At 44.8% G+C, this 17,181-nt stretch overlaps 1 protein-coding gene across 1 annotated transcript in view; it reads right to left on the reverse strand.

Annotated features, from left to right (window-relative positions):
- Positions 1-9,103: 9,103 nt before the first annotated feature.
- GTF3C3 (general transcription factor IIIC subunit 3) overlaps positions 9,104-17,181 on the reverse strand; it is a 348,121-nt gene continuing 340,043 nt past the window's right edge. Inside the window, exon 18 of the mRNA XM_078680426.1 lies at positions 9,104-10,197. Within this exon, the coding sequence (XP_078536552.1) occupies positions 10,075-10,197 (123 nt within the window). The 3' untranslated portion in view covers positions 9,104-10,074. The remainder of the gene's footprint in view (positions 10,198-17,181) is intronic.

A 17,181-nucleotide genomic window follows, 5' to 3' on the forward strand; every position in this document is an offset into this window, starting at 1 on the left:
TCATGGGCGTGTGTGTGCGCGATAATTGAAAGCACATGGTAGAAATGCGTGCGCATCACTCGCGACTTCTGTTTTTGTTTTTTTGTTGCGAGTTGCTCTCGTATCGGGCAAACTAATATCTGGTATGAGATCGAGTAGGCAGGGGTGTTGAGAGATAGACTCGATATTATATTTAAAGTTTTTAATTGAGAGACTGGATACATTTCATGTCCATGATTTATGTCAGCAAATGGGGCCGCTTAGCTGTCTATGAACTGAATAATAAGAGCATACCATCTGATTTTCTTTTTGCTTTTGCAGGCTTTGCGATCCGCGTGTTTTGTGCACGATGTTTCGTAGGGCTTCATGTGTTTACTTTCCGAGTTTGGAGAGGAAGGGATAAAGGTCGTGCAGATTGGAGGGTACATGCTGGTGAGCCGTGGGGGTTTGTTGCTGAAAGAAAGAGGGGCATGTTGGTGTGAGAGGCAGGACATACCGATGAGACAGGGAGGTAGCGTGCATTCGAGAGGTGGCGGTCGGGGGCAGTCCAGGCTCCTGTAACCTCTGCTGCCCCTTATTCCTGCATTACCCAAGGCCAGCCTCGCCTCCTCCGCCAGCTTCACGGCCAGTCGCAGCGCTTCACAGCACTTTATTATTTGCCAATGTTTTTACTTTCCGAGCACGGCCGGTCGAAGGGCTTCACAGCACTTTATTATTTGATAATGTTTTTTACTTAGAGGAGTCGAGCGAAATGCTGTGCATGGGCGGCCCGCTGTGCCACTTCTTTTCAATCTTCTAGTACTTGGGCCGGCTCCTCAGGCGTCGCTCCGGGCCACAGCTGCACGAAAAACCTTGTGTGTGGATGTGCAAGTAGCCGCTCTTCCTCACACTTTTAAGGTTACTGCTGCTGCACTTTAACTCCAGGGAGCACGTCAGCGGCATGCTGCCGATCCTTGCTGCCCCCCTGCTAACCCACTGCCGGGGTCTTTTAATGGTGCACCCGTGTATGCCCCCGACCGAGGCTAACCCTGGCACCTTGGCCACACCACTGCAGCGGTTCGTATTCCTTGAAAGCGTTTGCCTCAAGGTAAATTGCAAACGTGAAGCACCTCTTTATTTGCAGTCTGCACCCATTATTGTGTGCCACTGTGCTTGTGCAAATTAACAAAGCAGTGCTTTCTTTTAGCTACATTCCGATTTTGAAACGCAATGGGCACTTTATTTTCAGGCCACATTTACGGGTGCTTTTTGTTGTTCATGTTTTGTGTTTAGCGAACTATTCATTTATTTATAGCATGTAAGATTTATTGCTCAATGTTTCTCATTTTTGTACTACAATTAGGGGGAAATGACTTAATTGGCGTTAGTTCAACCCCGATGCGGAGCGGCAGGGCTGTTTCAGCTGCCTCCCTACTGCTGCTCATTCCTCCTCATCTGTGCTTTTATGGCTGTCTCGCCAGTGTGCATCTCTGCTCCATGCACTTTCCCAACATAACGGACCTGACATGCTGTACTGCTCCTCTGTACTCTTTCTGCTGTGCCACACTTTTCACACACAACAGCTATTTTCTCACATGACCGCCTGCCGAGTGGTGTCTCTTTACTTTGTTAGGTTGATCCTTTCCATAAATGAGCTCCCTCCCTGCCGAGATTCATTGCTGCCTCTGCTACTCCACCCTCCTTCAGTGGGCCATTAAACTTCACATGTAACGTTACCAGGGCCGTGTCATAAAACCAGCATATTAGTAGATCAACACTTTGTATTTAGATTACTGTGCACTTTCTATGTCTGGATTCTAATCCTATTTCAAGAAATCTAGTTTGCATTTTTAAACATTTGAAATGCTGCTGAAGATGTATTCATTAAATCTGCATTCGCCACCTAAATTATGTTTAAAAAGGTATTTCTTTTCCAAGTCATGGGCAGAGGATGGTTTAAAGTGCTGCATTCATCATGTTTGTTACCTAATTACACTCTACTAAATACCAGATAAATACATCCCACATAAAACTACTATGCCACATAGCAACCATCCATACAAATACACTCTAGTCTACGCCATGCCACATAATTCCCATCAGCATAATTTAACTCAAAATACCACACAGTTCCACGCCACACAATTCAGCTCCACACATTTCCATTCTGCACCACATAATTCAACAAACCACATAATTCAAATCAACACACTTACACAACAAATGCATCCAATCCACACCTCAAAATTCAACATGTCACACAATTCAACAGCTCACCACATAATTAAATTCCACTACATCCCACACCACAAGACAACATACCAATACACATATTTACACTCCATAACACTCAATCCCATTCTACAGAATTCCAGTTAATTTAATACCACATAATTACTATCCACATAATTCCACAACACAAATACACACACTATTCCACCCCACACAATTCCACAACTAACAAGTTCAATCAATCCATATAATTAAACTCCACACTACATACAGCCACTCATAAACAAAAGACGTTGTCATTTAGAACACCATTAGCTCCAACTTTCACTAATAGGAGACCAATTGTATTGCAAATGCATGTGTTATTGTACCTTGTGTCAGATCTGCTCCACTGTATCTCTTGGGGCTCTACAAGCAAATTTGGTGATGAAGAGTAAATTGTATTTTTCTTAACAACTTTTTAATTAAAAAGTTCTTCTCTTTAATTTCCTGTAATTCCCATAGTTGAAAAAAACAAGCATTTGCAATGCAATAGGTTTACTCGTTTGAGCTATTACCACTATAAATGACAATTCCTTTCATTTATGTTTTGATTTAGATCTGGTTTGTATTTGTTTTCATAATTTCACACTCTTTACGTTAACATAGCCATTGCTTTACTGTACAGTTGCTATAAAAGCATATAATATGCATTTTCTTTCTTTAAATAATTGATCCACTGCAAAGAAAAAAACAAATAAAAAACATTGCCATTTACAGTGCCAATTTCTCCAACTCCAACAAATGCGAGACCTATTGCATAGTAAATGCTTGTTTTACAGGGCACTGCACTGGAATAGGATGATCCAATGTGTTTAGAGAGCGCTGTATTTCACTTTTTAAGGTCACTATACCATCATGCTGGATATTACATTTAATATACCACATGTATTTTTTCCTTCCCTGTGTTCTTTCTCTTTTTATTCCAGGTCCTCATTGCAGGTACTTATAAATAGGAATCAAACAAATAGGCACATTTAGTCTATCTCTTGCATTTATTAGACATATAGTATTGGTAATTTAATGCCATTACACTTCGTGACGTGAGTACGGTGGGGATCTGTGCACCCCGTCCTGAAGAAGAAGCCTTCGCTTCGAAACATGTTGACGCACAAGAGAGGTATTGTACATTAAATACAAAATACCTCCACCACACCCCTTTTAACAATGCCAGCACAGAGGCCCAATAAAAACTTTTTTAGACCTCACATGCCAGGTATTTTTTTAACATTCACGCATTAATTAACTCCTGACCCCACCACTCACTGATTAACCAATACCCTCACGCACCACACATAGTGTTTACATCAGAGCTTCCGCGTAGTCACTGGTTAGTAGCACGCCGCATTCCGTAGAGGGATGCGAAGACCCCTATGATGAAGCATGAAACCAAAGGCCCTTTTGGTGTGTGAGGGGTATTTAAAGAACACAGTGTGTTCCCACCATTGTAGGGTTCATAGCATACCAATTACATTTCTGTGGATTCCTTGTGTTTATTTATATGTGGCCGCGGGAGACCGAATCCATTATTCTCTCCACTCCCCTTTTGTTCTATTTTTGTTATTACAATGTATATAGTTTCAGCATTTTTTTGTGCCACCTTGAACAGTTGTTTGTTTTTATGTCTTCTTTCTAGAAAGTAATTCTTTCAAATTCCTGGCTCTTGTAAAAGCAAATAATGGTCTATATCACAAAACACATTTTTAAAGTCTGTCTCTGACTCAAGAAGTTCCCAGCGTTTATTAATGATGGTTTTAATTTCAGTAGAGACAGTAGAAAATTTAGACACAAAAACTACCCTATTGATTGTTTTTTTGGAGCTTTTTGAAGTAATTTTTCTCTGGGTGTAGACAGAGCTGTCCTAAGTTGTTGGTTGAGTAGTTTTTCAGGGTACGTTCTTTTCATGTAGTTAGTCTTTTGGTTTAAAAAAGTTTCCTCACATGCTTTGTCATCAGACGATATCCGCCGAGTTCTCAGAAACTGAGAGACAGGTAAATTCTTAATGAGAGATGGTGGATGATAACTGCTGAAGAGTAAAGCATTGTTTTTATCTGTCGGTTTCTTGTATACACGCGTGCTGATATGCCCTGCTTCTAACTCAATCTAGACATCCAGAAAGGTTAATGCTTTTCTTTGGATGGTATGCGTGTGTTGTATCCTGGGATCCACCATATTTAGTGTTTGTATATTATTTATCAATGATGACTCAGATTTGTTCCATATGAGGAAGATGTCGTCAATATATCTCTGGAAAAACACAATGCTTTCCTGCCAGGTTGTATCAGTCAAAAAATAGTCATATTCAAATTTCGCCATGTAGGTATGTGCATAGACAGGTGCCTCTAGAAATCCCATGGAAGTTCCATTTAGCTGAATGAAAAACTTGTCATTCCGTGAAAAATAACTATTTTGTAAACAGAATTTGAGTAGTTGCAAAATGAAACTTTTTGGTGCTTCAAATTCTCTTGCCTGAGGAGCGCCCATTCAACGGCCTCTAATCCGCATTGGTGGGGTATAGAGGTGTACAACGCAACCACGTCGATAGTGCAAAGTATCCAATCTTCTGTTACTTCCTCGCTTATAGAGCATATGCTCCGTAAGAAATCTGTGGTGTCTTCAACGAATGTTCCCCAACTTTGCATAAATGGTGGTAGGTGAGCATCAATACATCGACCAGGGTTCTCAAATAAAGATTCGCACCCTGACACGATGGGCCTGAACGGGGGGTCAACCAAACCTTTATGTACTTTGGAGAATAGATACATTTTAGGTCTCGGGAATTGGTTAGTCGAATATTTTTTAGTCGATGTATCAATCCAATGAAGTTCTTCTGCTTTATCTAGTATTCTGCGGAGAGTATCCACTATTTCCATGGTGGAATCTTGGTCTAGGCTTCTGTAAATTTGTTCAATGTTAACATGTTCAGGTACCGCCTTCTGGAAAACTATATGGGGGTTATTAGCCAGTGCAATCAATGTGCTATGTTCTGCTCGGCTTAGGTTCTTATGTTTTTTATTATATTGAATTTTTTGAAGACCTTTCTTGACCAGAAGTTGAATTTTGTGTCGAGAGTTTTATGTGACACTGGGGCCATAAACGTACTTTTGAGTCTGAACAAAGGTGTTGGTTTGTCCCTTCTAGATTCCACTGGACAAATGTTGGTAAAATAGTTTCGTAATCAAAGTGTCCTCATGAATTTGTAGATTGCCACTTCAGATTCAAGTTCTGTGGTGTTGTAGGTTGCGACAAATGATGTCCCCTTATTCAGAATAGCAGAATAGCAAGAATGACGTGATTTTGGAACCAGAGGGGACCTCTCGCCCTGGCCGCCCGTAAGATGGCATCACGGTCTTTGAAGTTGAGGATTTTTAGGATGATGGGGTGGCGTGGGGCACCAGGAGGAGGCGTGGGTGCCAAGGACCTATGGGCTCTCTCCACAACAAACCAAGTCGACAGAGCATCTCCCGGCATTCAGGACTTAAACCATTGTTCAACGAAGGTGGCTGCCTGTCCCGCTTCCACTCCCTCAGGAAACCCCACCAGGCGGAGGATGTTGCGGCGTGCGCGGTTCTCAGCATCCTCCGCACGCCTGTGAAGCACCCCTGTACGAGCATGAAGTTGGGCCACCTGATCCTTAAGTTGGGAGATGTCGTCTTCGGCCGTGGAGATGCAGGACTCAGCCTCTGTCAGTCGGGCGGTGGTGTTGCAAAGGTCCTGTCTGAGGAGTAACACGTCCACCTTGATTTCCCCAATCTTTCCCTCTATGGATGCCTGAGAGGCACTGATAGCTTGGAGGATGGTGGCCAGATCCTTGTCTTGCGGGGGGGGGGGTGAGGGGGCCATCCCCCCAGTAGGCTTAGACTCGGAAGTAGCAAACAGGTCTATTTTGGTCTGTGTGGAGGCGGGTGGAGGTTTGGGTCCCTATCCCTCCCAATGTCACTGTGGCCGCAACGGACCAGGGGGGGGATGAAAGTTCAGTGTGGGGAAGGGGGTCCAGGGACCCACAGATGCGTGGGAAGCCCGCGAGCCAATCGAGGACCTCGTCAGATGGGATTAATCAGGGGACACCGTCAACTGTAGCGACACGGCACCTACAACGTCTGTCCCAGATCCTGGGGGGGCCCGGAGGCTCTGCGAATCCCAGGTGCCTACCCTCGGGCCCCCATCCGGACCTGGGTATCTCCTGTGTCCTCCCCGGGGGCCCCTCGAGTGACCAGTCGGTTTGGACGGTACCCGCACCACAAACAGCTGGAGGACACCGAGCTCCCCAGCGCCATCCAATTTGGTGGCCCAAAATTCCCCTGGCCTAGGGCCTGACCCACCACTGATCAAACGTGCTCGGACCGACCCCCACAGCAGCCTGGATCCGCCAACCGCCGTCCGAGAGCACTGGCAGGCAAGGGCCCAAACTCGCCCAAAGTTCTAGTAGGTAGGGGGGCCACCCCGTCAAGGCCCACCTGCAAGGGAGCATCCGTCGCCACCCGGTAAGATGGCAAAGTATGCCCAGCACGGGACGGACCCCATCACCACCACCACAGCTCCTTGTGCAGGCCCACGCTGGTGCGGCTTCAACAGTGCCAGTACAGGAGGGGGCACGGTTCTGCGGCCAGATAAATGTGGGAGAGGGGGGCTCTACTCGTCGCTGCCCAGAAATGCAGGCGATCCCCACCTCCGATGTGGAGTGGGGAGAAACAGCAAGGGACACGATTAGGCGGCAGGAGGCCTGACCCAGTGCCGCCGCCTCTGTGTGGGTCTGGACTGCCAGCTCCGCCGCGCCAGGCCCTCTGTTCTGGCACCAGCCCTCAAGTGAAAGGCACAGAGCAAGTGAGGGCGAAGCAAGAGGCGGGAGCCTCCCGCACCCGCACTGCTGCCCGAATTGACAGCCAGACCCCCCACACACCACACTGTCTGCCACAGGTCCCGCTGCTGGAGGCCCGCCCGGCCTAGTGTTGCACAGGCCTCCGTCTCGCCGCCACCTTTGCCCCCTGCGCCAGCCGACGTGCTGGTCGATCAGATGACAGGGGCCGCGGAATGCATCAGAGTCAGCCGGCTCCTGGAGCGCGGGCCGCGCGCCGAACCAGAGCTGCGGGAGCAGCCCACCCCTCACCCACCGGCGTCACTGCTCAGAGAGGGCTTCAGCCCCGCCGACAAAGGGGCCGCCGCCACAAGGACAGGTAGGCAGCGACCGGCCGCAGCAGGCCGCTGCACTCAGGAGGCCGTAGACGCCCTGAACCAGCTCCAGAACACCACAGGAGGAACACCGCCGTTTGGGGAACAGGATGCGGTCAGGTAGGATTGCGGATCGGCGCCGATGTCCGTGGGATCCCAGGCAGATGACGGAGGGGTCCAGAGCACTCTTAGAGTGCGACCGCCATCTCAACGCCTTCGGCCACGCCCTCACCATTGCTTGTTTTTATCATGCCATTCTGGTCATAGTGTCTGTCGAATAAGTCAGAATGTCTAACTCAACCGACATCATGCCTTTTTCACGGCTAAGCATCCCTTGCTCACTGTTCATTCCAGTGGAGAAGTATGGCTCAATGGTTAGAGCGGCAGACCCTGATGCAGAGGTCTAGCCCGGGATCAGGGTTCAATTCCCCGCCTCGGCGGGTCTTGGGCTCAAAAATTCCACGGACCTGATAATTCTCGCCTCGGTGCCTATTCTAATCATAGAGTCCCACTCTGCAACTCTGGGCAATAGCTTGCTTAATCTCCACAACGGCCCCCACGACGCTAAGGATGCCTGGCCTTCACCCTGGGGGTGCCCAGGAGTGGACGCCTCACAGGGAAAGCCAGGACGGGTTCCACAGCGGTATTCGTACAAGCGCCTTGAGACCCTTGCGGGTGAGTAGTGCGCTATACAAGTATCAATTTACATTTACAATTTACTCATATTCGTAGATCATAGGTCACCTTGCTTGTATGTTCACCTAATTAATAGGACACATGTTCCAGTTGATCAAAATGGCTATTTTCTCTGATCACCCTTGCACATTTCGAGAAAAATTTCTCCTCACTTTGACTCATACTGTTGGAACATCCAGAGCAGAACCCTTTAAAACAAAGACTGCTATGGAACAGAAGTGACGTCTACATCGGTTTTAACGATGCAGCTGGTGGCAACACTTCTACAGAAACGTTGGTTAGTATAAAAGGTTGCATGCTATAGAACCTGGGACTCCTCGATACAGTCTTGGCCAATGCAACATTAATTCTTTCATGTCCAACAGCAAATGTACAGCGCTCTTTAAGATATCACAACAAATATCAAAATAAATAAAGGTTTATTTCAAAAATACATTTTTATACAACACAGAGAACATTTTGTAAGACTAACATGAGCTTACCTGGTTGCCAACATTGCATTTGTGCCAGCAAATCAAGGGGCACGTCTCAATGACAAAAATTTCATGATAGATCATCAAGACATTTAGAAAGGTCTTTCCTGGCAGAAAAATGTATCATTCATCAATAAAGGCACCAAGACTTTTGCAACAGCAGAATCTCTGTAAGGACTATAATTTCATCAAATATTTACAAAGGACCCACAATTCTGGCATGTGCTTTTACAAGTATTCATCTAGTCATTACAAAGTGCGGATATTTACAATTTTAAACAGGGTATTTACACACAAACTAAAACACTGTATGTGAATAATGCTGGATCAACCAGCTTAACATGTATACATACACACTAATATATATATATATATATATATATATATATATATATATATATATATATATATATATATATATATATATATATATATATATATATATATATATATATAATATATATATCCCTGTTGAAGGCTACAGCTGAAACGCGTTGGTCTCTTTGTTTGCACCAAAGGAAGAAATAAAGCACATCTTTATTTAAAAACTGAATTTACTTTGGTTTGTTAACACTGACGAAAGCTGCAACGCCGAAACGCGTTTGTTAACTTTCTGCAGAAAACGATGCATTAAATAAAAATTTTAAACTTGGGCAACATCTATGACTCTTGCATGCGCTCTGTTGAAGGTCGATTCCGTGGATAGAAGAACCGGAGTTGTGGAATATATATATATATCTATATATATATCCATCCTAGAGTCCAGAGAACAAAGCACCTTCCTGGAGTGTAAGTATCTTTGTTCCCTGGACCTGAGGGTGCATTTTGTCTTCGCATTGCAAACAGGCCATGGCACCCGTTACTCGCACCGGCTCCATGTGGTGGATGGAACCAGCATTTGTGAGGAAACTTCATATATATATTATACGTATTACAAATTACACAACTACTGAATCTTTAGATTTCCATCCGAGACATTCAAATTAATCAGTGTAGTCAACTAGTTGATCAGCTGTGGGATTTAGAGGGAAAAAGAAATGGAAGGAAAATTTGGCAAAATGTATGGCAATCAGGTTTTCCTTTTCTGCGACCAAAATAGGGAAATGTTCTTCGCCTGCAACACCCCCTCCCTCAGTCAATGGCACTGAATATTACTGTGTGCCAAAGACAAGCCTTCACCTACTTCCAAGGGAGTCAAATAAGGTATTTCTACAATACAGCTGAGCGCATACAGCAATCAAGGAAAACCAAACCAAGTTTCTCAATATCAAGGTTTGTGAATCTGCCACACATAAAACTGGTTTATTTGAATGCCGCTGGTGTGCCAGAACAACCAGACAGGGTATTGTAATGAAAAACCAAGAGACATTTGTAGCTGCTCAAGTGCTGATCGCCAAGCTTCAAATCGCCTCTACTGCAAAGGGATTTTAATCATCCGAGGAACTGTGCCACTGATGGAAGTAAAATTTCTGGCACTGTAAAATGTCCAAATTATGTCCACATAGTTTTATACAGTGCAGTGCATGTACAACATTCTACGAGCCATTGTAGTGTTTCCGCTGGTCTGATAGATCAGTGCCAAGTTGTAGGCAATTTCTCTCCGCAAGTCTACTTGGTCTTCATCAATGCCCTGAAAGAATAAATAGAAGTTACTGCTGTGTGCATCAGAAATATGCAACTAAAGAGAATGACCATCCATTCAGAACTCAATTTGTCCTACATCTAAGCGAAAACAAAGTAACCGGATGTTAATGTCATTTTCTTCTCGTTTATCAGTAGCAATTACAAAGATTATGAAAAGGCACAAACAAAACATTCTGGTGGTAACAACTTCTAGCTTCTTGCACCAACAATGCTGTGTGCACAGCAATTAAATGCTGTTCAGCGTGATTGAGCTCTGGGTCGCAAGGTTTATACCAGTCACTTCCATAATTGTGTATACCAAACACGAACAAACTTGTATAGATCTCCAGATTCTAGCGTGAGGACTTTGGGGTAACTACAGATATCAATTGTGTGAAATATGTTACAGTGCATGGGAAACGCTGAACAATAACAAACTGTTGCTTCCAATTTCAGGTGCACAATTGTGACAGTTGTCACACCTAAGTGTGCAACAATGCTTGAAAGCTCTTAGCACAAAGAAGTGTATGCTTGCATGTAGGTTTGCGTGTTTGTGAAGCCTGAACCTGTCTGAGGGCAATCCTATGAAGTAGGGCTCTGGATCATGTACAATGACGTTGAATATTGCAGGTTGCGAAAACTACTATACAGGCTAGTAGTATATGCTGAAGACGCGTGCTGTCAGAAAACATGGACATTATTACGTTCCACACACAATTTTTGTAGATTTAACCATTTTTAGGGATTCAGAGAATACAATGGGGTATGCCACAGAAAAGTATCCACTATTATATTTCCCTACATTTACACCTACAAACATTTAGTGCAGAAAATTCACAGGTCTACATGTAACGCTAACAGGTATTTGCAATTTTTTTATTTCTACCATTTTTTGTTTCACATGCTAAGAAACTATTTGCGCCGTGAAAGTCTAAATTTATTGGGGTTTCATGTGAACCCACTGTTCGCACTTGTTGAACTTATTTAGTACCTATAGAAATCTGGTTTCAAACACCATTAGGATGGTTTGTGAAAATCCACAACGGTTGAACGTCGTGGGAGTTTAACACATTCTCACTTGCCCCCTACAGTTCCTTCATTTGGCACCAACTTCTAATATCATACTTGTGACTATGGAAAAAACAACCTATATTTGAATTTATGATTCGAAAATTCCACAAACCCGATTCTATAATCGAGATTTGCACTGTAGGTATAATTTATGGCTTATGTTTTTTTATTTATGCGGTCCGTGAAGAACAATTCATTAGTTGAAAGGTCGAATCTCTGTAGAAAAATCTTTCGCTCATACTATGAGAAGCTGGGAGATCTGCACTACATTCTCAGTTTTATCAGTGCATAACGTCACAATTTGCCTATGTACAGTTAGCTCCGTAATAGTCAGATAAAGAGTTGCAAATGTTTTGTTATGTCTACTATGCCAATAATGCAAATAGGAAAGAGCAGTACCAATATTTTTTATTTTACAGAGTTTTATATAGAGCGAACTTGACCCGGTATGGGTATCAGAACGCTTTACAATAGCATCAGTTGCGTTACATGAGGACACATTCATTTTTGTTAGGCACAGGGAGATTATTAAGTGTTTTGCCCAGAATCACAGGATGTTCAGCGTCATGTTAAAAATACTCTTTCACTAACAGACAGCTACTGAAAGTGGTGCTCGAGTGATCTGGTCTATGGGGAAGGGGAGATTCAGATAAGAAGCCGAAGTTTGAAGTACATAGTCAGTCAAAATCGTGCCCAACCGTTATTGAACGCTTTTATATCATGTGACATTTAATTCTCTGCATTTATTTCAATAAAGCTTTTTCGAAATATACAACTTCTTTTAATAATTACTTCCCTTAATAATAGCACAGTTGACTATTATGCACTGATCCACACACTGCAAACACATGTAGTCATCTTTGCTTTGGATATGCAGTGGTTCTTGCCATCCAGCACCAATTCTTACACATGGTATTCTCCAGGTCCAATAAACTCCCCATCTCCTGCAGCATACCCCAACAAGCCATCCAGTTCACCCTCATATTCAACCAGAGCACAGTACCTCTTTAATACATACTTACCGACAAGGGGCTCAGGTTCTAGCAGTACACCGATGACTGACAACTGTTCTTGGAAAATCTCCTTTTTCATGGACATTCAATGGCACTACACCTGCCTGAGTCTCATTAGGAACTGGATAGTCAATCCCTAGCTAAAAATATACCTAACAAAGACTGAATTCATACTCCTTTCTAAAGTAACAACAACCAAAATGTTCAGCTTCGCTCTCTCGTTTCAATCCGACTAACATTCAATGCAAATAAATTATCTTTTTAAACACTATCTTTCCTTCAGATAACCCATCACCTAGAAAACAAAGACAAGGGCCAATTGTAGGTAGCCAAATAACGGTCTGTAACATCCGATTTCGGCCGTTACGACCGGTATTTGGCTTTTGAGATGTAGGTGGGTCGTTATTTACAGAATCGGTATATTTACCGATTCGGTAAATTTACCACTTCGGTATTTTACCGAATCGGTAAATATACCGATTCTGTAAATCCATATGTAGGTAACACTCCTAAGAGTGCCACAGGCCCTTAAGAGTCGGTATTTTACCACACAATCCTCGGTAAAATACCGAATTCAGGTGTGCATGCACATCTGTGCATGCACACCTGTGCCATGTGACACACAGACATGCCCTTAGGGCATGTATGTGTGCCACATGTCACATAAGCCTGTACTTGGGGTGCTAGAGGGTGTCAAAGTGACACCCCCTGCACCCTTGCAGGATTCGGTATTTACCGATTCTGTAAATACTGAATCGGTATTTCACATTGATTCCTATGGGCTTCAAGGCCCAAAGGAATCAATGTGAAATACCGATTCGGTATTTACAGAATCGGTAAATACCGACTGTTACAGAATCGGTAAATTAAAAACGAGATTTACCTACATATGCCTCCTTCCTATTTACCTACTCCTAAATACCGAATCGGTATGACTCGGTATTTAAGAGTCGGTAAATAGGAATTACCTACATCTGGCCCAAGGAGTGCCAGGTCTCCCGACTGAAGTAAGTAAAACCTTTGTACCATAAAAACTGGTTTTAGAACAAAAGTCCAAGTCTTAGTCTTCTCACACCTGGCAGGAGCTAACAATCTGCTTCGAGGTTTGCCCGACACGACGTTGGCCACACTGTAAGTCACCCAACAACACTGTAGCATGTTTCAACGGTCTGAAGAAATTTTACTGCATCACGCAAAACCATAGTAATGTAACACTGGGTCCCTCTTGGAAGAGTGCATCACCTTCAAGAACAGTTGCATCACACAAACCATCAGAAATGGCAGCCTTGCATACTTCACCTGAAATACAATCATCACCAATAGCCAGAAGAATGCTAGAAGACAAGACTTCACTATCATACTAAAAGCCAGGACATCACCAGACTAGGGAACAAAAAACTGCCCAACATCTGCCGAAAACAGAAACTGTGAGAGATCCTGTCCAACTCACATGCCCAGGATCTGGAACAGAAACCCATCAACATCAGAACTGCCACAATCCTACTGCAATTCAGAAAGAATCCAAAGACTTACCTCTTCAGAGAGTGCACATCTCTTAAAAAATGAAATCACTGCATCACAATGAGGCCTGACAATATACCATATTGTTTAATTGGATATTGTAAATTATCTGTCTATGTAGTAGGATCTCTTAGATCTATTAATAATTCATCTGCATAAAGTGACATCGCATGGCGCATCTTGTCTGGAAAAAATGCGCCATCCACTCTGCTATTGTCTCTGTCTTTTCCCCGGAGGCTATATTGGTAGTGCAAAGAGAATCGGCAAATGCTTTTTTTTTTTTTTTAAGGCTCCTTATTTAAAGTGGGATTTGAACACCCTTGGACGGGGACTTAATTATGTAGGTATGCAAAGTCTCCATTTATTTAACGTCTACTCAAAGCATTCATTCTTACTGAAGCATTCATTCTTACTGAATGAATCACCTAAGATTCTGCATCTTGGAATTCCCTACTTTGTGTGAACGTGTGGACTCCGCATATCTACATAAATAAGTCCCCGTCCAAGGGTGTTCAAAACCCATTTAAACGAGGAGCCAGTTGGCCCTTGTCTTCTGAATAATGTTGCAGTTACATCACCAGAGGACTTTACACTCCAGGTTTCTCCCTTCTAATCTATCACTAAGTCCTGATGAAGACCTGTGGTTGAGGCTCTAACTGGCTCCTCTCCTGTTTGTCAGGTCGAAACGTCAACATTTCACAAAGCCTGTATTGGATTAATCTTCCAGAAAAGGGGCAACTATGATTGAAACTATTACTCCTATACAATAAGATCGCATTTATGATGTACAAATAAATGTAAGAGACAGACTTCTAAAACAGCACCTTCTGTCTCATCTTTCTATCTGGAGCTACCATATGTAAGAAATGTAATTACACTGTTAAGTTACATATATAAAACATTCATGTATTCACTTCTGTGTGTGACAGGTGTTGGTATTATTGTATACTTGCTTCCTTATTGATATAAGTAATCGCTAACCCACTACTTCAAGAACTGAGGAGGTTGGTGCAGACAAATGAAATTAGGATAAGTTAATTATTTAATCTTGTCCTTACTGTTGGTCTCTCCAATTTGTCCACTGTTGTTGCGTATTACACTTTACCAACGTCCTTAGTGTTATGGTTGGGTTTCCCTATTTACATGTAATGGGGGATCTTTAATTTGTTAAACTATTTTCTTGCTTGCCATTCCGGAGATTATGTATGTATGTATGTATGTGTACTTATATAGCGCAGTCCTGTCACCCCAAGGGCATCCTGGCGCTTGCAATCCACGTAGCCACCACATACGCTGCTCAGACAGCCCTGGGGAAGAGATGGGTTTTCAGGGCTTTTCTAAACGAGAAAAAGTCCCTCTGACTTCTTAGTGCCGGTGGTAAAGAGTTCCAGAGCTTGGCCGCTGCCACACTAAACGCGCGGCCACCCATCCTCACTCTCTGGAATATAGGTACCACAAGCAGGTGAGCCGAAGAAGAGCGTAAGGACCGCGAAGGAGAGTACCAAACAAACATGTTCTGCAGTGGAACCGGGCCTTGTCCGTGCACTGCCCTGAACACTAGGCATGCAGCCATGTAACAGACACGAAGGTGTACCGGCAACCAGTGTAGGTCACGAAGGGCTGCTGTAGAAGAGCTATACGTAGGGCGGGAAAGAGACAGCTTGGCAGCCAAGTTCTGCACCCGTTGCAACTTCCCCAGCAGTGTTTTAGGAGCCTCTAGAAGTAGCGCATTGCAATAGTCAAGACGACTCAAGATGGTACCACGCACTACTTCGGGCCTAGCCTGCTCAGGGAGAAGGGGCAGAACTTTACGCAGCATGCGGAGCAGCGCCATGCACGTGGATGTAGTCTTATTCACGTACATATCCAGCATTGAATGCGGAGATGCCAAATGATTTAATTAGTTGGACCAAAGGGCGGAGGTAAAGGTTGAAGAGTATATGGCTGATGGCCGAGCCCTGAGGAACCCCCTGCCCTACTCTCCGCACCTCCGAGCTGAAAGGAGGCAGCGCCACCACCTGCTGCCGGTTGTTCAAATAAGAGACCAGCCAGTCCCTTGCACCTGCAGTGACCCCGCACTCCTCCAGTCTCCTGATGAGGGTACGGTGGCAGACCGTGTCGAACGCGGCCGACATGTCGAGCAGCACCAAAAAGGCTGCCCGCCCACTGTCGACCCGCGAACGTAAGGTGTCAAACACGGTCACCAGCGCCGATTCCGTCCCGTGTGCTGGGCGAAAACCAAACTGTATCTCATCGAACCAGATGTTTTCTTCTAGAAAGCCGGACAGAGAGCGGGTCACTAACTTCTCCATGATTTTAATGGGGAAGGGGAGCAAGGAAATCGGTCTATAATTAGACAAGCAGGCGGGGTCCATGGTGGATTTCTTAAGGAGAGGAGACACAGTTGCCAGTTTCCAGCACTCCGGGACCGTTGCGGTGTCGAACGACTGGAGGCAGATGGAATACAGCGGCTGGAAAAGTTCGTCCTGAAAAACTTTCCAGAATTTTGGTGGCAGTGGATCTAAAGGAGAGCCGGATGATACCATTTGTGCCACACTACAGAACTCCTCAAAGGTGGGGGTAGGGAAACAGCTCAGCTGGGGTCGACTGGGCACGACGTCCGGAGCTCCCAAACTGAGGGCATATCCACTCAGTTGGGGTCGACTGGGCGACGTGTCCGGAGCTCCCAAGCCAGAGACAGGCCTGCTCCACCGGGGTCGACTGGCTGAAGCATCCGGAGCTCCCAGACTGAGAGCAAGACCACACAGCTGGGGTCGACTGGATGAGACCGACGGAGCTCCCAAGCTAAGAGCACGGCCAATCGGCTGGGGTCGACTAGGTGACTCGTCCGGAGCTCCCACACCGAGAGCAGAGCTACTCGGCTGGGGTCGACTGGGCGAGCCAACCGGAGCTCCCAGATCGAAGGGGATGGGTACAGGACTCTGCAAACCTTCCAAGATCTTAACAATCTTTTCTTCGAAGGCACTCGCCAGTGAGTCGCACAGAGCCTGTGATGCAGGAACCTTATTGGCCACGCATAAAGGATGGGTAAGGTCCCTAACTATTTTGAACAGTGCTTGCGACTTGTTGGAAGCTTGATTCAAGGTGGCTTCCAAATAGGACGCCTTAGCCACCTTGATCCGTGCTTTGTATTCTTGCAATGACTGTTTAAAAATGGCCTTCAAGGAGTCAGAGTACTGCTTCCTCCACGCCCTTTCGGCACGTTTACAGCTCAGCTTTAACTGCCGCAGGTTATCCGTATACCAGGGGCAAGCCCGGTTCACTCTACCCCTAGACCTGCGGAGTGGGGCCACCTTATCCAAGGAGTTCGAGATGGATCGACATAAGGCAGTATAACTCTCCTCAGCCGAGTCACTCAAACTAAA

The sequence above is a fragment of the Lissotriton helveticus genome, chromosome 3_1 (assembly GCF_964261635.1).
Source record: "Lissotriton helveticus chromosome 3_1, aLisHel1.1, whole genome shotgun sequence".
Classification (NCBI taxonomy): Eukaryota; Metazoa; Chordata; class Amphibia; order Caudata; family Salamandridae; genus Lissotriton; species Lissotriton helveticus.